The sequence below is a fragment of the Macrotis lagotis genome, chromosome X (assembly GCF_037893015.1).
Source record: "Macrotis lagotis isolate mMagLag1 chromosome X, bilby.v1.9.chrom.fasta, whole genome shotgun sequence".
In the NCBI taxonomy this organism is placed as follows: domain Eukaryota; kingdom Metazoa; phylum Chordata; class Mammalia; order Peramelemorphia; family Peramelidae; genus Macrotis; species Macrotis lagotis.
In genome coordinates, this window is record NC_133666.1 from 15,005,497 (window position 1) to 15,031,031 (window position 25,535).

Consider the following 25,535-nt stretch of genomic DNA (forward strand, 5'->3'; position numbering starts at 1 on the left):
CCCTCTACTGTAAGAGAATGAAAATAATACCCACTGGTCAAATTAAAAGCACCCAGTTTTCTAAATACCCCCTTACAATCATTCCTTGAACAAACTGGAGAAAGACTACCTGACTCAACTGACAACAGTTTTGGAAAATATCTTTTTAATAGATTAATGAGAATTTTTCTTCAGAGCCTACGGGAACCAATATGACCTTTGCAATGTTCATGCTCGTGATATCTTAGGAAGGTGAAGTTACTCACACCACTCTGGATCACAGAAGGGCCAAGAATTCAGTGCCTAGCAACATCTGAGAAACCACATCATGAACTATGACACCATTTTATTCGTCAGTGGGAACAGCACTGCCAATTCAACTGTCCCACTTGCTCACCTGTCAGCAGCTGCATGCAAAATTTATAGTTCAAATGGGACTAAGACGACAGCAGTCCCTCTCCTGGGGCAAAAGAGAGGAAAAAGACAAGAGGAAACAGGGGGTGGGCAGCATGGCCACAGGAAATCTTCCATTTACTATCTCTGAGAGCAGAGAATGAATTAGAAGTGGACTAGCAGAGAGCTTTTGGTCATTATTACTGACTAATGAAAAATGGAGTACTCACCGCCCCCCCCCATCTGGGGCATATATTTTATGAAATTTTCATTTTTAGGAAGTAAAATAGTTCAAGTCTCAGGGTTTGAAGTAAAAATTTGTCCCTTGTTCTATATGACCGTTGGGACAAAGGGTGAAGAGAAGGATAACTACAGGTTATTTACAGATCTGGAGTCTCTCTTTAGGTTATACCTATAAAATCTCAATCTAACTGCTTAAAAATTAAAAATTTAAATGAAGATTTGGTTTTTCATTCTACATGACCTTAAGCAATAGGTTTCACCAAATTTTGCACAAAATTGATTTTACAGAGGAGGAAACTGAGGATCAGAGAGGGGAAGTTACTTTATATTACTAGCACAGTCAGGATTCAGACACTTATTACTCCAAGTTCCTGTTCTTTCTCCTAATATGGACCACCTTCATTTGTGGCCAACACCAAGAACTCAGCCCACCCAGGTGATACAAAAGAAATTTGCATTTACCTCTGAAACGCTCATGACTTTGACGGCTGCTAACTGTCCAGTCTTCACATGGCGACCCTGTCAAAAACCAAACAAAACAACATTGGTAAATCCAAACTGGAATCACACAGCCAGATGGATAAATCAACTGGCAAAAAGCAAACTAATGAATCAGGTCAAATACTTGTGCAGATTCATGGACTGAATAAGATTTTAAGCTATAAAGGTGAGCTCAAAGCCCTTTCAGCTTTAGCTGACTATACTTATAAATGAAAGTACAGGAATGTGGATAATGAGATATGGGTGATCATGACTTTGCCCCCTATGTTTAGGGTATGTGTGTGTGTCTGTGTGTGTGTGTGTGTGTGTGTGTATGTGTGTGTGCTTAAGCTTTTCAGAGAAGATGCTTAGGTTTGGAAAACTGGGGAACTTGATCAAGCAACACTATTACTTGTCATACACCCCAACATATTCAAAAATAGTCAAAGCAGCACATTTTATGGTAACAATGAACCAAAAACAAAGTGAGTGGCCATCAGTTGGGAAAGACTGAACGAATTGTAGCAAATGAATGTAATGGAAAAATTCTGCACCACGTGCAAATGACAAATATGACAAACTCAGAGAAATCCAGGAAGATGAACTACTGCAAAGGGAGGTAAGCAGAAACAAAAGAACAAGAGACAAGAGGAACACAAGATTCTCAAGACAAAGAAATGTAAAAGATTAAAGAACTCTTCTGAATTTAATGAACAAAAACAATTTCAGAAGACTCATAATGAAGTATGCCTATGTTCTCTAGATGGAGAAGGATAGTGTGTAGGTGCAAAAGGAGACATTTTTAGACACTGTCAATATGTGAATTTGTTTATTTAACTTATTTGTTAAGAGAGAGCTTTTATTTAGATGAGGTAAGTTAGAAGATAGTGAGAGATAAAAAAGAAAGCATCAATGAAACATTTAAACTACACAAAAGAAATTCAAAACAATTCTAATTTAGCACTGCATTAGGTTTAGATATACTTTCAAAAAATCTGTAGAAAACAGAAATTCATAGTTACAGACACAAACTTCTCTTTTTAGTACTAAATTGTGCTTGTTGGCTTAAGTTCATAATAAGAAAGAAAATTTAAAATAAAAAACCCTGAGTTGTTGGGTACTTATCGAGGATAGTTTGTAAGAGGGCTTACATAGTTTATAATCTAGCTTTCATAAGTTAAAATCAAGAGACACAGAAAATGCTTACCATGTGGTAGAGTGAGATAGCTCATAGAGACTTCAAGCCCAGGACTAGAAAGTTTAGTTCAAAGAAATGAGGGATTGATTGTACTGGGTGTCTCCTTGCTCTTTGTTCTAAAGATATCTAAAATATAGTTGTTGGGGAGAAGAGAACCTTCTTATCTAAGACTTAGAAGGCAGTTTACTCTTTAAAGGAAAAAAAAAATGTTTTCATAGGGAAGACTTTCTGATAGTCCATAATGAGGGTGACCAATTTTTATAAAGGGCTATAAAAAGCCTCTGGCTTTGAACTAAAAGAGCATGTTAGAGACATAGTCCTGTAGCCAAAGACTACTGGCTGAAGCCAAAAGTTGGAAGTAGAGCAGCAATCAGCGCAGATGATTCGTCCAACAAAGTAGCGTCCAGCAGAGATGAGTCTGTAGTGTCTGGCATGGACCGTGTCTAGTGGAATAACGTCCAATAGCACAGTGTCCAGTGGAGACTAGCAGGGAGCAAGCCCAGTGAGAGCAAGGCAGTGACATCACTGGAAAAAATATCCACAGCTCTGCATTGTCAGGGGTGTGAGTTGCCCCATTGGGCATGGCCCAGGGCCACAGAGGTTTCATATACATGCATGCTGCCCCAAGGATATATCCAGGCCACTTGTTCTCTATATCTATGCTCTTCCCACTAATGTTGTGTGTCTAAGTTGGGAGAGTGTGCCTCTAGGTTTATGGAACAAATCTTTTATTATTCCTTTTCTTATTATACCATGGCCATTAAATGCCTTTGCTTTCAAATAAATGTATCCTTTAAATGTTAAAGGTAAATACATCAGGAGGGGCTTCCAGTTTGAGTGGATGTATGTGAGTAACCAGAGATAGAAGTAGGGAGAACTGCAGCATATAGAGTGCTGGATCTGAAGTCAGAAACCCTGAGTTTGAATCCAGTCTCAGTCACTTACTAGTAAATATAATAACACCCACCCCTCAGGGTTGTTCTGAGGATCCAATGGAATAATATTTATAAAGCACTTTAGCACAGTGTCTGGCACATAGTAAGAACTTAATAAATCCTTATTTCCTTCCTTTCCACCTCCTTCCCTCCCTCTCTCCCTCCTTCCTTCCTTCCTTCCTTCCTCCCTCCCTCCCTTCCTTCCTTCCTTCCTTCCTTCCTTCCTTCCTTCCTTCCTTCCTTCCTTCCTTCCTTTCTTCCTTCCAGCTAGGGTACTAGCCTGGGAGGGATCTTCCCTCTAAGGTAGAGGAGAGCCATAAATATGTAAGACAAAGGAATATAAAATTCACACTATCTACACCCTCCTGCCTTCCCCAGTTGCCTTGAAAGTATTATTTTTTCTGTGACAATGCTTGTCACTTATTGTCATGACTCATTTTCCTTAAGCTGGGTCAATTTGGAACCTGAATGTCCCTTGTCCCCAGCACAAATTTTAATTGTTCATCTCAGAACTTTCATCTTCATGATATGAAAAAATTGAATTCAGAAACAAATGACCATTTTCCACTTCAGACAGATTTTGTTCTTATAATAAATTCCTTATATTTGAATATAGCATTATAGTTTTCATTATTAACTCAATGAAATTTAACACTGCCTATGAGTAGGGCAAAGTGGATTACCAAGTGTCAAATGAGAAAGAGAGGGTCTAAGTGACTTGCCTAAAGTCACACAGGGATTCACCATGGAAATACAGTCTTAGAGTACATATCTTTGGAGGGCAGGAACTGTTTAGTCCAGTTCTTTCCAAAAAGGGTCTTAAAGTCTAGATGACTTCTATGTATGGTTCCTTGAAACCCTGAATCTACATTCCTGATCCACTGTATGCCAATAAATAAATGCAAACTATGTACTAAAGAGATATAAGCTAATTTAGGAATGAGGGTAGAGGCAGTAACAACTGCTAGGGAAGGCAGAGTGAGTGGATCAGGAATGTACAGGAATAGTGCTTGAGTTGAGCCTTGAAAACAGCTAGGAATTCCAAGATGAAGGAGAACATTTAAGGTGAGGGTAATAGCTTGTACAAACATAGAAACAGAAGATCCGTTTAGGGGCAGCTAGGTGGCACAGTGGATAGAGCACAGGCCCTGGAGTCAGGAGGACCTGAATTCAAATTTGACTTCAGACACTAAATAATTTACCTAGCTATGTGACCTTGGGCAAGTCACTTAATCCCATTGCCTTGCAAAAACCAAAACAAATACCAGTTAAGTTCCTGGATTTCTAAGGGAGGTTATATATAATAAGTCTGAAAAAGTAGTTTGAAGTCAGTTACAAAGGATTTTAAATAACAGAGGAGTTGAGGCTAACTTTATGATTGTGAGACTAGTGACTGGGATGTAATAAGATCTAATTTGGACATGTTTGAGATGAATGGACAAATAAAAAAATTATTGACTACTTATGTGCAAACTACTGTGTTAAGTTATGAGGATATAGGAATGAAAAACAGAGTTTTTGGTCTCAAGGAGCATTCATTCTAAGGAGGGAGATAACATATAAAGGGGAATGATGGACATCCTGTTCAAAATGCTGAAAGGAAGTTGGTGAGGTGATGTGGAATTATAGCTCAGGAAAGAAATGAAGGCATGTGAGAGTCATTAGCATATAGGTGATCATCTGGAACATATGACTTTCATGGAAAGATGGAATCTGATGAGGTCACCTAGAAAGAGTCCAGAGAGAGAAGGGAGCTGGGGACACAGCTTTTAATAAGACAGGGAGAAGTAAATAATTGGGATTGCGCAGACAGAAAAGATTAAAACCAAGACAAAGCAGTGTCATGAAAGCCCAGAGGAGAGTGTCAAAGTCTGCAGAGAGGTCAAGAAAGATGAGAATTGAGAAAAAAGGAATTAAAATTGACAAGTAAGAGATCAGCAGTTACTTGAGAGCAAGAAATTTCAGGTGAATGATGAGGTTGGGAGCCAGACACCAAGATGCTGAGAAGAGAATGAAAGAAGAAGAAATGGAGACTGTGTTATAAATAGTTTTTTCTAGAACTTTGGATGAGAAAGGGAGAAGAGATATAGGATGATAGGTTGAGGGACTGAGAGGGACAAATTGAGGGGGTTTTTTAAGGACAGAAGAGATGTGGGTGTGGTTAAAGACAGCAGGGGAAAAATAGAGCTTAGAGAGGATGCTTAAGGGGTTAGTATGTCAGAAAACACAAGACGGATCAAAGCTACAAGGAGGAAAGTTGGCCTTGATGGAGAGAAAGACCATCTTTCCATCAGAATCTTCCCGAGCAGCTCAAGGCCAAGGCTGTGGATCCCACAGCTGGGCTTTGGCCTGGTGCCCTGACAGATTTCTTTTTGCCAAGAACTTCTGCATTCCATGAACTTGGTCAGGTCCCATAAGCTTGCCTCAGATGCAGGCTGGAAAAGAATGTGCAGGTTTGAACTCAACAGACTGAACATTGAGATCTGGACTTAGGGAGCTTTGTTTGGTGCCTGGTCACTTTCACAGGCTCTCAAGTTGGGCAGATGACCAATAGCAATCAGAATGAGGAGGAGGAAAGCCACTGCTTTGGATAGAAAGTCAATAAATAATCACTGTAGCGAGGCAGAACAAATTTGCATAAAGGTACGAATTACAGGCCATAGGAAGTGCTCAATGTTCCATCCTCATAAAGATAAAACTCATTGGGGTTGTACTTCCGCCCCCCCCCCCCCCCATGGAGCTAGCCAGGTCATGACCTTGCAGTCTCCAGCTGAAACCTTCGGAGATTTCAGATCGTACTTTCATCAAAATAAGTCCTTCCCTCTTTCTCTGGTCACCTGAAGCTTTAAAGGAAAAATAACAGTAGACATCCTCTGAAGAGGTCCAGAGGATTGGATGTCATACAATGGCACTTCTACAAGTCCCCAGTAAGGAGTGGGAAGCCTTGGGACAGTTTTAGCATTATCCATTTCAAATGACATCAGTCTTCGTGAGCAAGCTTCCTCTGGCTGCATCAGACCTTTTGTGGTAAACAAAAATCTAGAAATGTATGGGAAAAGAAGAAGGTAGACTTTTCATTCACATATATAGGTAGCATGCTTCTGGTGAGAATTAAGCCCTTGGATATGTACAGCTGTATTTCATGGTTGGTTGACTGTGGCAAAGCTAGGGCAGGGTAGAAGGTGACAGGAGGAGCAAATGGGACATGGGGTCACACAACTAATAAATGAGATGTCATTTGAAGCCAGGGAGTCCTGGCTCCTAGTTCGGTGCTCTATCAATTACCCCAAGCTTCCTCAAAGGTTAATCTGACTGAGCATTTGCCAGGCCCCTAAATTTGATCCACGGTGTATAAAAAAGGGCTTTGAGGGATAGTCTCTCTGTGATCTCATCAGCTATCCCAGGTTCGAGGATTACTCCCAGATAGAAGTATCCAGGTTCATTCTCTCTCTTGAACCCTTGACTCACATCCCTATTTGCCTCTTTCAAACCCCAAGGGCCCTCACAGCAGAATACATCATCTTTTCCACATCTTTTCCTTCTTTATATCTGTCACAGGCACTAATCTTTTTTCAGTTACCCAGGTTCACAACCCAGAAGTCATATTCAATTATCTCCCTTTGCTCCCATTTGACAAATAGCTAGCTGCTAGCTTGTTGATTCTACCTTTTCCATACACTTCACATTCTTTCCCGTCTCCCCACTCACACAGCTGCCATCTGACCCTCATTAACTGTTGCCTGGACTATTCTAACAGTCTTCTTTCTAACTGGCCTCCCTGCCTCTATCTAATCTCTCCCTTCCCCAATTCATCTTTCATAGATATTCCTAATGCACACAGCTGCCTAAGCAGGTCATTGCTTTACAAAGGAACCCCTTCAGTGGTTCCCCCTTTCCCTTGAGGATCAAATAGAAATTCACATCTGGCCTACCTTGCCAGGTTCTTTGCATGTTTTATCATCTAACTAAATTGGACTGTTCGCGGTTCCCCTTTCATGACACTATTTCCTAGCTCTGTTCCTTTACACAGGTTGTCTCCATGTCTGGATTGCTCTCCCTGCTTACCTCTGTCTCATAGACCCCTAGCTTCCTTCAAAGCTTAGCTCAAGTATCACTTCCTACATGTCAACTTTCCTGCCCCCTCAACTGCTAGTGACTCCTCCAAATCAACATAGGAGACACCGAATAGTATGAATGAAGGTTGCATAGCTCCTTAAATGACAACTTAGAAGAATGAAATCTTTAAAGAAATATATGACAGTATCTTCTCTTTACCTATAGAACAATCTACTCACCCCTCCTCCCCAGCACTGACTGTACCCCACTCCTCTCCAGTGTGGTTTTACGAATTTATCCCAAAGATTACAGGATGCCCGTCATCCTTCGCCAAAATAATTGGCTAGAGAGAATAACAGCAGCCATTTGTCTCAAATCAGTGTAGCCTATTTAAATTTGGTAAACTTATTTTTAGCGGTAAGCTTAAGATAAGGGTTTTCAAGACCTCTTTCTTCAGCCTCTTGACAACAGTCCAAGATTTATCTGAATTCAGGAGAACCGTTGAATGTCCATTATTTCTTGTGAGTGACCTCAGGCTTTCCTGATAATTATTGTGGAGATCAGGTTTGGGATTTGGAGTTTATTTGCCATCTTTATTCTGACTGGGATTCTGTACTGTACTCTTCATGTATTCACAGACACTTTGAAGAACCTGCCCTGGTTTCATATTGACATGGTTGAGTCACCATGCAATATGTCACAGATAAGAAGCTGTGAATCACACAACTTTTTTTATCTGTGACATATTGCATGGTGACTTGGATGAATGAATCAGTATGAACTGAGGCAGAATAAAGTGAGTACAACTACAAAAAACAGCAGACACGGTGATCCAGTCATGCAAACAGAAAGCATGAGGAATAATAATGAATAGAAATGGTAGCTTGCCCCATAGAAGAGATAAAAAAATAATTGCTCTTTCCTCCCTTCTTTGCAGGAGTGAGGGACCAGGGGTGTGGAACACTGTATATGTGGTCAGACCCTGTTGTTGTATTATATCTTTGCTGAACTGGTTTGGTTTTTTTTCCTTTTGGTTTATGGGGATGACTCACTGTGGAGGGAAGAGAAGAAAGATATATTTAGAAATGAAGGTGATATGAACACAAAAGATACCACTAAAAATAAGCAGAGTTTTTTAAAAAGGAAGTTCTGGAGGAAATTCTTCCCAGTCACATTTTGCATAGAGAAGGATGTGGAAGTGCCTGTATCAAGGAGACTAAGTGAAGGGGTTAAAAAGTTGTTTTTCTTTTGTGCTGTATTTTTAATTTTATGGATAAGGACACTGTCATTTAGAACACAAACTACTTTTGAAATGTCTTCTGTGAACTTTTCAGAATTTTTTTCTTATGGTATGATGTCACATTCCACATTTGGGGTAAAAAAAAAATCATCTGCAAAGTACAAGATGGAAGAGACATGGGAAGGCAGATAACAGAATGTCTGAAAATGATCTAGGGATTCCAGTGGACTGCAAGCTCAATGAGGCAATAATCTGATATGGCAACTAAAAAAGTCAGTAAGATCTTGGGCTACATTCTGAGAGGCACACTGCCAAAGACAAGAGAAGTTATAGTTTGGCTATTCTCTGCTCTGATCAGATGACATGGGGGGATATTTAATAAAATGCCACAGCATAGGGAAGAGAGGGCCACAATTGTGCTTGAGTTAAATGTTGCCTCTGACATGTCCTTGTTGTGTGACACTGGGTCAACACTTGGCCTTTCTGAACCCATTTCCTTCATGATACAATCGAGCCAGTATTTATAATACCACCACACTGGGCTGTTGTAAGACTCAAAGGTAAAATAATGGATTGTAAAACCTTCAGCAAAGTTTGAGGGCAGAGCCTTTGGTCACTTCTGTCTTTGTATTCCCAATACCTGGCCCAGTGCTTGGCAAAGAGAATATGCCTATTCAAAAATGGCTGAATTGAACTAAAGGCACTCCAACATAGAAATCCTTATGATTATTGTCAGCATGGAGAGGCATCATGGGGCGATAAAAAAAAAGTGGGTCTCTAAGAAAAAAAGCCCAGGGTTCAAGTTCTTACTTGTATGGACAAGTGTCATACTGGCCAAATCACCTAACAGCTTGGTCCCCCAAAACAACTCTATTAAGTTGCAGGTGATTGGCATTGCTGATCAGCAATGGTATGGCAAGTTTCCTCCCTGAGTATTCCCTAAATCTAAGAAATCACAATCCAGCTCCTACAAAATGGATAAACTAGAGAATATCTCAATGATGAGGAAGCTGAAGGGTCCTGGGATCATAGCTGAAGAACTGGGAACATTTTTGCAATTTTTCCTCTTTCCTTTCTCCTTTCCTGTCTGGGGCCTTTGCATCTACTTGCTGGCTCTTTCTTCTGTAAGCCAAAAGTCTTGCTCACCCCTCTATGTACGCTTCAAATATGAGTGCCCTTGATCTTTTCACTTATGATTTCCTTCCCAATCTTTTCTTGTTTGTTTTTGTTTCATGGTCATTTTTTAAAGAGCTTTGTTCTGAGGAGCCTCAATCTCCATAATATAAATTCATGGGATTGTGAGGCAAAACTAGAACCTGAAGAGTAGGTGATGTAACTCTGTCCTCAGTCTCCCCCTCTGTAAAATGAAGGCAGATGACTTCAAAGGTTATTTTCCAACTCTAATCTCAAATACTTATGGAACCATGAGTGCACTGATCAGCATATATTGTCTCTACTGTCCTTTCAGCTGTGGGCTCCTAGTCAGTTGCAGGATTCTTTGTCCTCATTTGGGTATGCTTCCTGGAGGGGAAGGTCAGACTTGTGCTAGGCCATGAGGGATAGGCAGAATGCCTGCCGTAGGCAGAAGGGGAATGGCGTAAGCAAAGGACTAATAGAGAAGAAAGGTAAAAGAAAAAATGGAAAAGGACAGGTAATAGCTTCCATTTTTATAGTGCTTTAAAAGGCTTATACAGTTTTCCTCACAATGCCAAGTTAGGCAGAGCAACTTCATTAAGCATCTTTTACAAGTAAGGATCCTGCAAAGTAAGATAACTTACCCAGGGATACACAGTACGTGACCAGAGACTGGAATTAATGCCCCTAAATGGCAGACATGACATTTGAACTCAGATCTCTGGACTCACAAATTTAGTGCTCTCTTACACTACTTGCTTCTAGGGCAGCTATGTAGCACAATGAATAAAGTGCCTAACCCAGAACCAGGAAGATCTGAATTCAAATTCAGCCTAGACACTCACTAGCTTGTGTGACCCTGAGCAAGTCATTTTATCCTGCTTGCCTCAATTTCCTCAGTTATAAAATGAGCTGGAAAATCAGTGTAGTATCTTTGCTAAGAGAACCCTAAATGGGGTCACAAAGAATTGGGCCCAACAGAAAAACAATTGAACCACAACAGCAAACTGTTTCTGCTTAGCTGGCTGGAGGTGAGTGGGAGAGGAAAGGGAAAAAAATGGTTGCCTCTGTCAAGTCAAAATTCTCACTACCGAATTTTTTTAAAAAATTCTGTTTGAAATGAGCCAGGAGTAATCACTGAGAAATGAGCCATTAGCAGGTTAGCAGTTTATGACTGACTTTTGTTAGTTAATGGCCTGAGGCAGAGCTCAGGGTTATTAAGGCTGGAAAACTAACTGGGAACTGCAATAATGAGCAAATTGGGGGGGGGGGGATTACTCATTTAAACCATAACAAATTATTTCAAATAGCAATTGTGACAGCTGTGTGGGAAAAATCCATCATTCCATGGCAGTTAATTACCAGGGTTTCCCCAGAAAGAATACAGGACTGTCCTTGCTGGGCTAGCGATTTTGGTTTAATCATACACTTGAGGGGGTCATGAAGGTTGAAGTGAAGAAATTCTCCAGTGGCAGATAGTAGGGTTGTTTGCCTCTTCTGATGTGGGCATGTATTTTTGAGGGCACTAATTTTCCAAGTGATTTCTTTTTGTGGTGGTAAGAGGAAAGGAAGTGCTCTCCACATTGGTCCATCCCATTCCTTTATCCTGTTCTTCCTTCCTAGGCTAGGCCCTGTGGGCCCTATTTGTTGCAGTTCCCTCTCAGCCAAAGAGCAAGCAGGCCCTTGGAGGCCACCATGAGTGCGGCCTGGGTGGCATCCAGGAGAAGGATGAAGCAACAGAGCTGGTGGCTCTGATTCCTCCCTAGGGGGAACACACACAATGGCTTCCAAGGGCTCAGGGCCCCACTATTGGAAAAGAGAAGTCAAAAGAATTCTGAGCATGAGATTGATGTTCAGAGGTCAGCTGCTCACAGAATCGGAGAAACTTAGAGTTGGAAGGGACCCCAGAGGGTAAATCATCTAACTTTTTGCCTGAAGCATGAATCTCTGCTATCATATCACTGATAAGTGCTCATCCGGCTTTCCCTTAAAGACCTCCAGTGAAGGGAACTTATTACCTCTAGAAGCAACCCGTTCCTTTTCAATACCTAATTCTTAGGCACTTCCTTCTTATGTGTAACTGAAATTTAGCACCCTATACCTTCCACTCATGACTCCTAATTCAATCGTGTAAGAACAAACAGATGAATCTCAGTCCTTTTCCATACAATAATAACCCTTTAAACATGTTTTATAAACTCCTAGGGCCCTCCTCCATGTCCCCGGGGCACTTCCAGTTCCTCTCAGTGATTCTTCCAGTCTCTAGAGACCCTGACACTTTTATCACTCTTCTCAGGAAGGTTCCAGTTGTCCAATGTCCTAAGCATCTAGCGTGGGAGGGGAAAAATGAGCAACACTTGATCTTCAGCGAACGTGGATTTTACTGGGTCGCACAATGGAAAGACAGATAAATAAATGGAAATAATTTGAGGACAGGGAAAGCATTAAGAACTGGGAGCAGAGGGCTTCCTGGAGGAACTGAGCTGAACCTTGAAAGAAGGTGAGGATTTGAAGAGGTGGGGATGAGGAATGAGTACATTGTAAGGATGTGGAAAGACTTGGGCCAAGTCTTTGAGGTGGGACAGAAGAGGATTCAGTGGGGAGATCATGAGTGGATAAGCTTGGCTGGAATGAAGAGCATATGATGGAAAGTCTAGAAAGCAATGAATTGGAAGGGAGAGAAAGGAACAGGCATTTAAGCATCTACTATAGGTCAGCCACTGTGCAAGGCACTTTTTACAATTCATACCCGGTGAGGTGGAGGCTATTATTATGATCCTCATTTTACAGTAGAGGAAAATGAGGCAGCCAGAGGTGAAGTAACTTGCACAGCGATTACACAACTAGTAGGTGTCTGAGGTTGGGCCTGACTCCAGGCCCAGCTCCCTATCCACTGTAGTGCCACCTAGCTGCCTATTGAAGAAGGTAGAGAATATCAACTGGTTAGTTAGTAAAGAAATACTTAATTTACACTTATACCTCTGTTTAAGAACCCCTGCTCTAGACTCTAAAATTCTGTTAAAGAAGTCTTAGGTCACATGAGCTTTTTGAGCCACCATGCCATACTGCTGACTCCCCAGGTCTTTTTTTCCACTTGAACCACACTTCCCTTACCTCATAATCTGACACTGATTTTTTTTTTAAACTTAAGTATAAAAACCCTTCACTTACCTCTAATAAATGTGCTTGTATTAATGTTAGCGTAATGCCATTTTTGCCACCACCACCACCTTAGAACATACTTAGATGGCATTTGAATCAAAACCATGGAAGCTTGGAATAGACTTGCTTTTGGGAATGGAGGATGCTGAAAGGCAGGGGACAGGGAGAAGAGGAGCTGGCCATTTCCTGAGCTATGGCACCTCTCTTTCTTTTGTATTTATCCTTCCTGAGTTTAAGTGAATGATTAATCTGAGAAGGAAGCTCCCAGGAAACTGGTGAATTCAGAAAATCCATCAGAAGGGTCTTACCAATAACCAGAGCTGGCAGCAGCGACAACTATATCTAAATAGAAGTCACTGCAACAGCCAACTGATTTACAAGATGGTCAGTGGCAGAAGGGGGGGGGGAAGAAGGAAGGTTCCAATCAAGTCCCAGTGTTCCCTCCACCTTCTCTCCTTGGTTGATCCCCTACCTGTGACTGGTACTTTCTCCCTTCAGAGAAAATGGGCACCAGGAAAGGAGTCCAGAGGGATGGAGAGCATATCCTCCTGGCCTAGTGCCCACCAACCTTGACTGGAGCTCTGTTTAAGCCCAGACACCTTGAGATAGAGAGTCTTCTATACTCAAGCAGCTATAAATTTCAGGTGACTAGCCAAGCTGTTGGATGTCAAATGGGAATCAGACAATCTGGAAGGGCCTCAGAGCCATCTAGGTCAACCTTTACTCACACAGGCATCCCCTCTACAACTACATGTAGTCTTTGCTTGAAGACCTCCACTAATGCAAAAGTCACTTATTTCTGAGGCAACTCCTCATTGAGTACACTTCTAATTGTTAGAAAGTTTTCTCTTGCATTTAACCTAAATGTTCCTCTGTAAAAATCTCCACCTTTTTGTTTTCATATCTATTTTCTAGTGTCAAAGAAGAGCAAATTGTCTCCCTCTTTGTCTCTTCTAACTAAACATCCTCCAGTTCTTTCAATCAGTTCTCATATGGCCAGTCTCAGGTTCCCTTACCATCTTGGCTACTCTCCTTTGGATGCACTCCAAGTTGTCAATTTCCTTCCTAAAATGAAGTGGGTTAGAACTGAACATAATACTCCAGAAGTGGTCTGCTCAGGGGAGAGAAGCCTCTTGTCTTCTTGTTCTGGGATCTATAACTCTCTTTATGCAGGCCTGAGTTTGCTTTTCTACTGCCCATGTTGCCCATGTTGAGCTTGCAAGTCATAACTGCCCCCAGAACTGCTATCAAGCCTTCAGTCAGATATAGCAACCCCAGATTCTCTAAAGTTATGTCAGCAGAGCGAAGGTTTTTGATGCTTTAGAGAACAAGCTGGAAACGTTTTGGGTATGAGTCCAAGATGAATGGTGTGTGTGTGTGTGTGTTTGTGTGTGTGTGTCTGTATGTGAAACAGGGACTAGTCAAGCTAAGTTCAAGTTCACTCATTACCAAGCTTGTCCAAGGATAAGGAATATTTTGGTCATAAAAACTCTTACTGAAATACGAAGCTGTCTGTTCAAGTTTCCTCCCTCCACTTTGGTATGTGTGCAGTTGATTCTTTGAGCCCAAGTGTAGGTCTTTACTTTTGTCCTCCTTGAATTTTATTACCATGCTGTATTGGTACCCACAAAATGCTGGAAAAGCTCTAAAGGATTTCTGGGATAACACCCAAATTATACAACAGACTCAATTCATTGTCACCCATTTTTGGTTCTTCCCTTCCCAGGTTGATCATCTTACCACAAGGAAAGTATGACCATGAAATCCAAGTATAGTATACTCATATGCTCATAGTATGGTTACCAATATAATAAGTATCAAAGTATCAAAGAAGGATGTGAAGGTTAGGCTTCTGTGAATTTTAATGATTGAATTCACACTTTCTGTCCTGTAGTTTTCAGATTCTACCTTCCCTGAAAATGGAGATAATGTTTTCCCATTTCCAAGACTATGGGACTTCTCATCCTTCACAATTTTTCAAAAGTCACTAAGCAATCACATCTGCCAGAATTTGGGGAGGTAGTGGAAGGTAGGGAGTATAGTTCAGTCTAGTGACTTAAATTTACTGGAGGAAAAAAAAATGTGTCTTATTTATTTATTTATTTATTTATTACCATCTCACTTTTCCTGAGGGTTTCAACTCTTCATTAACTATTATTGGCCTATCTTTCCCAATCCAAAAACTCTTCCCCCTCTACAAAGAAAACAGAAGTAAAATAAGGGCTAAGTAGTTTGGGGTTATTCTTCTGTTGTTGACTCATCACCTTGAACCATAATATTTTCCTTTCTTTGATCCTTCTTTCACGCCCAACATAGCTTAAAAAAAATCTTTTGGTTTGTTTCAGTCCATGAAAAGAATTCAGAAAATACAAAAGACAAACAAGAGTCCACAATAATCAAGACACTCTCCTTCTATCTCAGCCAAATTGTTTCTCTTCATGCTTCAGAACTATATTCATGAGAAGCTGCCAGCTCTCTTGGGCTGACTTCCTCTGTAGATTTGGGTTCAATGGGAATTCTACCTCTCCCTTCTTTGAAATATGCTTCTCCTCAGATCTCTCTCTTTCTTCCTCTTCTCACTCACAAATGTGAAAATCAAGCATTGCTAGTCCTGAAGGAGGGAGATCAAAGGGCCTGGTACTAGACTCTACAATAATTTTAATAGTGTTGGCATTAAATCCTTGTGGGTGAATGGTGAGTGAGGGCCCAAAGTGCCACCAAGGAGATTCATCACTCTCATTCCTGATTGAATGGGAACTCTCTGAGCATACTTGTGTCTCACTTTTGTCTTTGTACCCGGAGTTCCAAGGACAGGGCCTGGCACATAATAGTTGCTTGATTGTTTGCTTGATTTCTGATTGATTGATGTTATTTTACAAGCCCTTCTGCCTTACTTTTTGATCTATGCACAAGACCCATGGAATGATCAAGAGTTCTCCTCACCTTTGAGACAAATCTCCGAGAGAAGAGTTGTAGGTGTGATGAGACCTCTGGCCACCCTATCAGACCTGCCCACAAAGGAGGGAGAGGAGTCAAAACCTGAAGCCTTCCCCACACCTTCATGTGTCCCAACAGAGTGGCTGGAAGGGGAACTCCTTGGCATCATCTTCTGGCCCATCCTCATACAGGGGACTCAATTCTAACTCCCCTCGTGAATCTAACTGTCCAAACCTTTAACCAACTTGGTGGCTCCCATATGAATCTTCCTCACGTCCCCTGCTGCTTCCAGCTGCAAAGCCTTGAGCTAGAAACTGAGAGATAGCTAAGGTTGGAGGGCACATTCCTGCATGCAGGGCCAATGGTACAGCTGCAAGGCACCAGCAGATGGCCTGCTCACAAGGCTCTTCCCATGACTTTCTGTAGTCTCTGTTAACTTCCACTTAACAGCCTTCCTCTGAGGATGTTAAATAGCTGCTTCATTCCCCTGTAATACATCAACTGTAGGGTCATGAACTGGTGATAAGCTCAGAGTTCCTTGCCCATTTTTTCTTAGTAAACCAAACAAACAACTGCCCTAACCTTGGCTGGCTGGAGCTTTGGAACTAAAGAACAACGTGAGCACCAGTGTAATCTCAAAGAGTGATGTTTTCCTCTTCCTCAGGTCGGGGCTCTTGGACATCTGGTCAGCTGTACTCAAAGGAACTGTGCAAAGAACATGCAGAGGCCCCCGTGTGTTTCCTAGCTCCCCATCTGCCCCATAATTTCAGATGATGGTGCCATGAGATGTCACCAAGGAGACAGTACTGGCTTGGGAGTCAAGAAGTCCTGGGTTCAAGGTTAGTCTCCGCTATTGCCTTAAGAACCTTCCAAATGATCTGTAGTGGAGGGGAGAGGTAAGTGTCCTCTCCTATTCCTATAGGCTTATGTGCCCTCCTAAACAGCTTCGACTGAGCTTTAGTTCCCTGGCTATACAGTGATGCCAACTGCTCTACAGTACACAGAGTAGGGATTGTATGACACGAACAGTAAAGCTCAATGTTCATGGCTCAGAGAACTAGCCAGAGTTTGCTAGGAAGGGAAAAAAATCCCCACTGGCTGGTGGCTGAGAGAGAGGGACTGTGAGAATGTAGACACAGTCTGGTACAGTAATAACAACTTACGTTTCCCTAGGGTTTTGTGGTTTGAAAGACACCTTTCTAAAGAAAAATGATTAGGGACATTTTTCATCTGTTATCTCCCATTTGAGTCTCACAGTAATTTTGTACTACCTAGAAGTCAGGAGAGTAAGCATTAGTATACCCATTTTTTTAAATGAGGAAACTGAGGCTCAGAAGAGAAAACTAACTCAGTCATTGGCCCAGAAGTTTCAGTAATTTAAAGTCAGGATTTCAGAGTCTAGCTTGTCCAACCTGTACTTGAATCCATCTCCCAAATGGCTGCCAAGGGCTCTCTGTGGCAGGCTCTGCTGACCTCTCCTCCAGGATCTGCATACCTAAAGACTTTTCTTCCACTACATCCTGCATGCAGATAACAAGCTCAAACTGTCTCTGTATGAAGTGTACAGAAAAGAAGCTCTAAGCTTTAGGGGAAAGCTGCCAGCTAGGACATAAAAGGAGCTTCTTGGGGCCTTGGTTAGGAAATGGCAGGGGCAGTGATATTATTGTGGAAGACCTTCTGTATAAAGTGCCAAACTACCCAAATGGAAGGAAGCTCAGCTTCCAGAAGTCCCTTTTTGTCCCTAGGTCTTCCCCTTCCTGCTCTTGGCACTGTGGAAATGTAGACTGTACTTGAATTTTTGAGGTTGGCCCTTTTGTGCTTGACTGCCTGCTAGCTAGTGGGGGGGGGGCAGGCAGGGAAGAGGAATCCAGTGTACCTGAAGCAAAGTAGAGCACATCAGGCCTTCTTGCAAAGTCACAATATTGTGAGGCATACCCCTTGGCTTATCTGAAGCATGAATCAGTTAATGCACCCACAAAATGCATGTTGGGGACCTGGTCTGGCTAATGCCAAGGGCAAGTCCCTAATTGTTTGAGGTAGTTCAGCAAGTGGAAACAAAAGTACTTGGATAGATGCTAAGATGAGTGAGGCCCAGGGTTGCTGCCAAGAACAGTGCATCCTTCCATAAACCAATATAAAAGATTCTACTTAGACTAGCTCCTTGATGCTCTGTTGAGGTTCAAAAACCAGGCCTTGAGTAAATGTCAAGGTAAATCTAGGGGCATAAACATTCATCATATTGAGATAGAACTTCCCAGTTCACAAAGTACATTCCTCAAATGAACCAAAGAAGTGCAAATTATACCTATTTTTTAATACAGGTAAACCGAAACTCAGAGAGCTCATAGGAGCAGAGACTTAGAGCAAGTGACTTTTAAGGTTACCAAGCTATTATATATCTGAGTTGGGAGAAACCAAGTCTTCAAAATGCCAGTCCATGTTCAATTGACCATGCCATTCACCAGTTCTTCATAACAACTGAATCTTCTGCACTGTCTGTAGCAGAGTTCAGCTGCCTCCCTACTAGAATATGAGCCTGGGAACCCCTACTCAGACTACAGGAGAAGAAAAATGAAGGAAAAAAACACGTGGGAAAGATAAGAGGGAGAGAGATAGAGAAGGAAAAAAAGGAAAAGGGGGAGAATGGGAAAAACCACACTGTTTATAGCAATGATGGGCAGAAGGCATCCATCCATTTATTCATCCATATAAGTGTTTATTATGTACAATACTTTGCCAGGTACAAGAACACATACAGAGAAGGAATAGAGCTTGGTTCCTGCCCTCAAAGAACTTAGATAAGAGGAAGAAGATGAGGAAAATTGTACATAAATAACGAGGATGCAAATATGGTTTTGATGATTACACAGAAGTATGATGAAAGTGCTACAAGAAACCTAAAGAAACTTAGCTTGTGTTGGTCCATAATGAAGGAGGGCTGTCAGACACTAAGGTGGAGGTAACACCTGAATTTACCCTTCAAACAAGGGAATGATTTCAGATGTTTTCAGAGAAAGTCCATTTAAGGTACAAGGGGACAAGGGTAATCATAAAGGCTGGAAGGGACAGAATGAGATCTGGAAGCAATTGGGGATTGGTGAAACAGTGTGAATGAAAGGAAATAAAGCTAGAAAAGTAGAATACGATTAGATTATGGAAAGCTTTGAATGACAATCAAGATAAGACACTTATATTTTACTCCATTAGCTCTAGCTGAGCCACTAAAGACTTCTGAGTAGAGAGAAGAATATAACATTTTCCTATTTGGAGGATTATTTGGGTAACCTACCAAGGTTAACACTACTAATAATCCCAAGGACCACTCAGTGTTAGGCATGCCCAAATAAAAATGAGAACATCTCTTACTTGGAGTAGCAATTTTAGCATTAAGGGCAAGCATTATAAAAACCCCTCAAAATAATTTCATAATTCAGGATGAGAAAATAATAGAAACAGCAGTTAAGGAAATTCAGCTGAGCAAGAAGGAAAACCTTGGGACATAAGGCCTCATGGTGGAAAATATTGTGATGATCTTGCTCCCTGTGGGATAGAGAGACTGGGGTAGGGTGAGTTAGACAAAGGTAGACTGGGAAGACAGAAGCATGCCATCTGGAAGCTTCCTATTTTAACTTATTATTCTTGGTAGGAGCTAACAAGGAATTAAGTTCAGTTATTTCTGTGTTGCTGAAGGAGTAGAGGTACTGACAAAATACATACATTTTAAAATTCTACATTTTTGAAATCATTATTTAAAATTTTTTCTGTCTTCTAAGTGTTGGTGCCCTGGGACAAGGCCCCAGTTACTTCACCCTAAGTTATCAGTCTGGGCGTGGCCTCCACAGCTCATAGAGTCTCACCTACATCAGTTTTGCCTAGGCAATGATCCATACTTCCTGCTCCCACACTCTAAAGAACTCTTTTGTACCTCATTTCTTCAATAGCAGTACTTTGTTTTCTAGGAAAATAGTTATTTCAGAAACTGGCGATGAGTAAGTAGGAATGAATATACATATCACTGGTATAGGGTTCTCCTTATCTCCCTCTTCATTCAATGAGCATGAACATTTTAAGAGACTTCTAGATCACTGGACTCAGTGTAAGAACCTAGGTTTAAATCAACAATTCAACTGGATTCACTAATACCATATGTAAGATGTTGATTACATAAAGATGAGAATGAAAAGCAGTCCCTGTCCTCAAGAAGCTTATGTTTTACTGCAGCATACAACATGTAAAACAGAAAGGTAAATTCCAGATAATCTGAGGAGGGAATGAGCACTAGGAATTGGGGGGGATCAGAACAGGTTTCCTGGAGGGGATGGTGCCTGAGCTGAACCATGAAGGGATTTAAGGATTCTTTAAAACCATAATAACAACAAAAAGTACAATTACCTTACAAACAAGGTAAGGAAGTGTATTCCAGGCATGGGGCAGATCCAGTGCAAAGGCACAGAGGCAGGAAATAAAATGCCAAGTTTGAAGACCATCAAGTAAGTAAGTTTGTAGAAACAAAATATCAAGTACAATGGTGGCCATAGTCTCTCTGTACTCCTTAGTCAGATCACATCTTGAAGAAGTACAGGGATATGTCCCTAGAGATGGAACAATAGCAAGGGATGATGTAGAGGAAACAAATCCAGTGCTTGTCCTCTACTGGTCCTGTGAGTTATGTGGTCTGGATAGATCATAAGGGAAGGGCGGTGTCTTTCAAGCAAAGAGCAAAATTTCCTTCCAGGAGAGCCCAAGACCTTAGCTCTAGGTTGGGGGCTTACACAGGTTCCAGGAATAGGAGAGAAGGGCTTAGTGAAGGTTGAGACTCTCATTAAATAGAAATGCTCTGAGTCTAGAGGACCATACAGATTTTTGTGATGACTGTAGGACTCATCAGAGAGAGAAGAAGACTCATCTTCACTGATGATAGGCAAAGCTGCCTTGACTGATTAGGAGCTATTTATGGTTTTTTGTGTACTTTTGGTGAGGTAAAATAAATCTGCATTATAGCTAATATACTGTTAGTTCATAGGAGCATTTGTGGAAACCTAGAGGAAGTCATAACATAGTGGCAAGACTACTGGGTTTGAATTCTTCCTTTGACATTTACCAGCAGCATGGATGTGGCTTAAGCAGTTCCCTAGGATTTATCAAGTCAGTCCAGAGACAGGTAGGATTTGAAATGGCTGAGGAAGTACCCTACATTGAAAAAAAAATCACAAATCTTTTCTTTTTTGACCACCTGTCAACTATGGTGTATGGGCAGGGCTACACAGCCTCTAGGGTCCTTTCCAATTCTACAGTTCTGGGAACCAAAGCCCTGTCTCCTATTAGAGGAATTCAATACACTCCCTGATGATGTTCCCTAAGATATTCTGACCTCCCAATTCAACCTCCTCAATTTCCATTACCTACATCTTTACTCCACCTCAGTCTCCTAAAAAGATGGCCAAAAAATCAGATCTCTTGATCGCCCCCAATAACTATATAATTTCTCTGAAATTCTGCCTCTCAGACCATAGTTTCTATTCTTCCAACTATTCTATCTTACTTTTACTAAACTTATTTGACATCCTCAGTGAAGTCCATTTCCTCTCTCATAAATTCATGGTATCTAAATTCAACAGAGCCCTCGCTGCTGCTTAAGAAAACATTTTTTAAAATTGACGATCCTACTTCCCTCAGCAACTCTTCTAAATCTCTTCTTCCCTTCTTCCCTTGTTAGGCTCCTCATACCTTCACCTGCCACTCAGAAGATGCATTCCTTTCTTTCTTTACCTTTTCATCTCCAGTGCCTGACACAAAAGAGCCCCTTGGTAAATGTTTGTAGATTGATTCCTAATTTACTGAGAGAACAGAAGTTAATCATCTCGAGTTCCCTCTTTTCCCTTCTCCCATATTGCAAAATAGTTTTATATGCTCACCTAGTCTTTCATTCTTTCATCTCTCTCTGAAGAAGATGTGGCCATCCTTCTTGCCAAGGACAATTAAAACCCCATGCCCAACTTACCCCACTGATCTGTTTTCTAACTCTGTTACACTCTCCTCCCCCTCCTCCCTCTCTTCATATTCAATCTTTTTCTGTGTACTTGTCTTTTATCTACTGCTTAAGAAAACATTTACTTGATCCTTCCATATCCCTCAAGATATCACCCTGGATCTCTCTTCCATCTCACTGGAAAACTTCTGCTCTCCACTGCCTCATTACCCACCTAACTCTCAACCTACTGCAATCTGGTTTCTAACCACAACATTGAAAGAAACTTTCCTCTCCAAGGTCATAAGGAATTTCTTAAGCAGCAAATTCCAAGCTTTTTCTCAGCCTACATCCTCCTTGATCTCTTTGCATCTTTTTTTCTATTGGGGACCAACTCTACCTTTTTCCTCCTTTGGTTTCAAATGACATCGTTCTCTCCTGACTTTCATTCTACCTCGCTGACTGATCCTTCTCAGTCTCCTTTTCTAGGTCATCATTCATCTCCTTATCCCCTTAGTGTGTGTGGGGGGGTGTCACATGCAGCTTTATCTTGGATGCTACTCCCTTCTCTCTTTGCATTCTCTCCCCTTGGAGACGGGGATGCAGCAGATAAAGTGCGGTGAGATGGCCTTGACTGAACACACCCTAGGGATGTTTTTCATTGCTTAGAATCACAAGCTTTGAAAGCTGGAAAGACCTTTAGAGATCATCTAGTCCAACCTATAAGGCTTCTAAGTCTTTTAGCCAAAACATAGAGCCTCTATATGAGTTATTCCCTTTTTTCCCTCCCCCGCCAATAAGCTTGTCTTGGAAACCCCTCTCCTTATTCAGGCCTGACCAAGACTTACTTTACTTACAGAAAGTCAAATAGAAACCAATCTTTCCATTCTGGCAAGTTTAGTCCCCAAATTAAATCAATAAGGCTATTCAACTGCTAAGAAATTTTTTTAAAAAAGAAAAAGAAAAAGTTCTTTCAGCTCAAACTTTTAATGGCTTGGTAGGTGCTGGTCACCAGCTATATAAACAAACGGTTACTTTTAGTAAAGAACTTCTTTCCAGTTCTTGGCCCAGGCCACCATTTCAAGACTATTCCATCTATTACTATTTTCTCCTTTTTCTTTTTAAATGGCTTAGAATCTTCTCAACCCAACTTCAGAGAGATATTTTTCCAATAAATCAAATGAGGGAATTGGCTGAATTCGATGTGTTTATAATTTGGGAATCATCCCATGGATTTCTGAATTGCTCCTCTCCTTAGAGGATAACGAGAGGATCAGCAGAGCATAACAGGCTTAATATTAACTGTTGTTTTGTCTGTGTCACATTCAGATTCTTGGTTTGAAAAGGCACTGCTTGCTATTTCCTGAGATAACTGAGTTATGAGATCCTTTGTCAAGGCAAAATGTGATAACCACACTACGGTTATGTAGTGGCCATGATATCATTGATTTTAGGACAAGGCTGTCTTAGGAAACAGGTTTCTTTTCACCTAGGCTTCAGCTAGAAATTGCCGACAGTTGTCCACATATAAGTAATAAAAAGAGAAATCACAACTTCCAACTCTACTCCATTTGGAAAGTGATCAATTACTAAATGGTTTGGTGCTAGTTTTGAAAAGGAAACTCCCAACTTTTGCTGACACATTTTGCTCACTCCTCCCCCCACAAGTGTATGAGACCTTGGGGCTTGTCAAGCTTCTGTCTTAAGTTTTTTCATCTGTAAAATGGCCTTCCTTCTAATCACTTACATTTTTTCCCCAGCCTACTTCATATACACAACATATACAGACATGTGTGTATAGGAAATGGGTGACACTATGTGATTTAGAGTATAAAGTTAAGAAGAAATGTCTAACAGATGAAATTAACTTCTTTTTATTGAAATATGAGGCAAGGTCCTGTCCTTTAGAGACAGTCAAAAGGGGTTAGAAAGGCAGTTTGATTTAAGTCACTATTGAATCGAGAAATGCAAATCAAAACATTTCTAAAGTACCACTTCACACCTATTAGATTGGTTAATATGAAAGGAAAGGAAAATGATAAATGCTGGAGAAGATGTGGGAAAACTGGAATATTAATGCACTGTTGGTGGAATCATGAACTGCTTCAATCATTCTGGAGAGTCACTTGGCCAAAGGACAATCAAACTGTGTATATACATACCCTTTGATCCAGCAACACCATTATTAGGTCTATATCCCAAAGATAGCATCAGAAAGGGAAAAGGACCTATATGTACAAAAATATTTTTAGTAGATCTTCTGGTGGTGGCATAGTGAGAAATTGAGGGAATGTCCACTATTTGAAGAATGGCTGAATAAGTTGTGGTATATGAATATGATGGAATACTATGAGAAATGATGAACAGGCAGATTTCAGAAAAACCTGGAAATACTTACATGAATTGATACTAAGTGAATTAAGCAGAATAAGAACATTGCACTTAGAAATAACAATGTTGTATGATGAGCCACTATGATTGACTTAGCTTTTCTTAGCAATACAACAATACAGCAACTCCAAAAGTCTCATGATGAATCTATCCACTTCCAGAGAAAGAATGATGAAGTCTGATTGCACATCAAAGCATACTATTTTTCCCTTTTTTGTTTTTCATGGCTTTTCCTTTTTGTTCTGTTTCTTCTTTTACAAGAAGACTAATGTGGAAATATGTTTATATAATTTAACACGTATAACCCATATCAGATTACTTGCTATCTTGGGGAGAAGAGTGGGAGGGAGGGAGAAAAAATTTGGAACTCAAAATCTTATAAAAATGAATATTGAAAGCCATCTTTACATGTGATTGGGAAAAATAATATATTATTTGCAAAAAAATAAGAAAGGCAGCTTGAGGAAAGAGGAGAAAGCTTGGAACAGATGCTGAGGGAAGTAGAAGAGAGAACTAGTCACAGGAGAATAAAAGGATGGCTATGCAGCATTGAAGACCCAATTGAGATAATATATTATAGAAATAATATATAATTAATATAATATAAATCAATAATGAACTCAGTTGATGTGGTTGTGTGACTTCATCAGGGTTCAGTAAGGCACATGTAGAAATGGATAAGATTGATGGGATGGATAATCCAGGGTAGGGCATGATAGAACAAGGGGGCAAAGAACTCATGGATAGATGATGTTGTAAAGCTGAACTGGAATGTCAGTTTGACAGCTTTATGAGGGAATGAATTGTTGAGGGGAAAGACTGGAGGAAAGGAGACCAATTGGGTTGCTATTGCAATAATAAAGGCAAGAGGTGATGGAGTTTGAACTTTTCAACCCCAAGTGTTAGACGATGTAGACCACCCCCATCATCCTGTATACGTTCCTGTTCCTGGGTTTTCATGACCCTGTTCTCTATAGTTTCCTCCCCCCACCCCACCTCTTTGGTCAGACTTCAGTCTACTTTGTTGTAACATCATCCATGTTCTGCACCCTACCTACACATGAGTATTCTCCAAGGCTCTGTCCTGGACCCTTTTCTTTTCTGTCTCTGAATTTACTCTTGCTGATTTCTTCAGGTCCCATGGGTTCATGTGAATCCCTGATCTAAATATCTAGTCCTCGTCTCAATACAGTGACCAAAGACAATTCCAAAAGACTTGTGATGGAAAATACCATCCACATCCAGAGAAAGAACCATGGAGTGTGAATGCAGACTAAAGCATACCATTTTCTTTCTTCCTTTCTTTTTAAAAAAAAAATCTTAATTTTTAATTTATTTTCCCAAAACATGTAAAGATGATTTTAAACAATCATTTCTGGTAAGGTTTTGAGTTTCCCATTTTCCTCCCTCCCTCTCTTC

At 40.8% G+C, this 25,535-nt stretch overlaps 1 protein-coding gene across 1 annotated transcript in view; it reads right to left on the minus strand.

Moving 5' to 3' along the window:
- The window catches only part of LOC141502592 (uncharacterized), a 160,083-nt gene that overhangs the window by 64,622 nt on the left and 69,926 nt on the right, over positions 1 to 25,535 (minus strand). Inside the window, exon 3 of the mRNA XM_074207402.1 lies at positions 1,078 to 1,134. Within this exon, the coding sequence (XP_074063503.1) occupies positions 1,078 to 1,134 (57 nt within the window). The remainder of the gene's footprint in view (positions 1 to 1,077; positions 1,135 to 25,535) is intronic.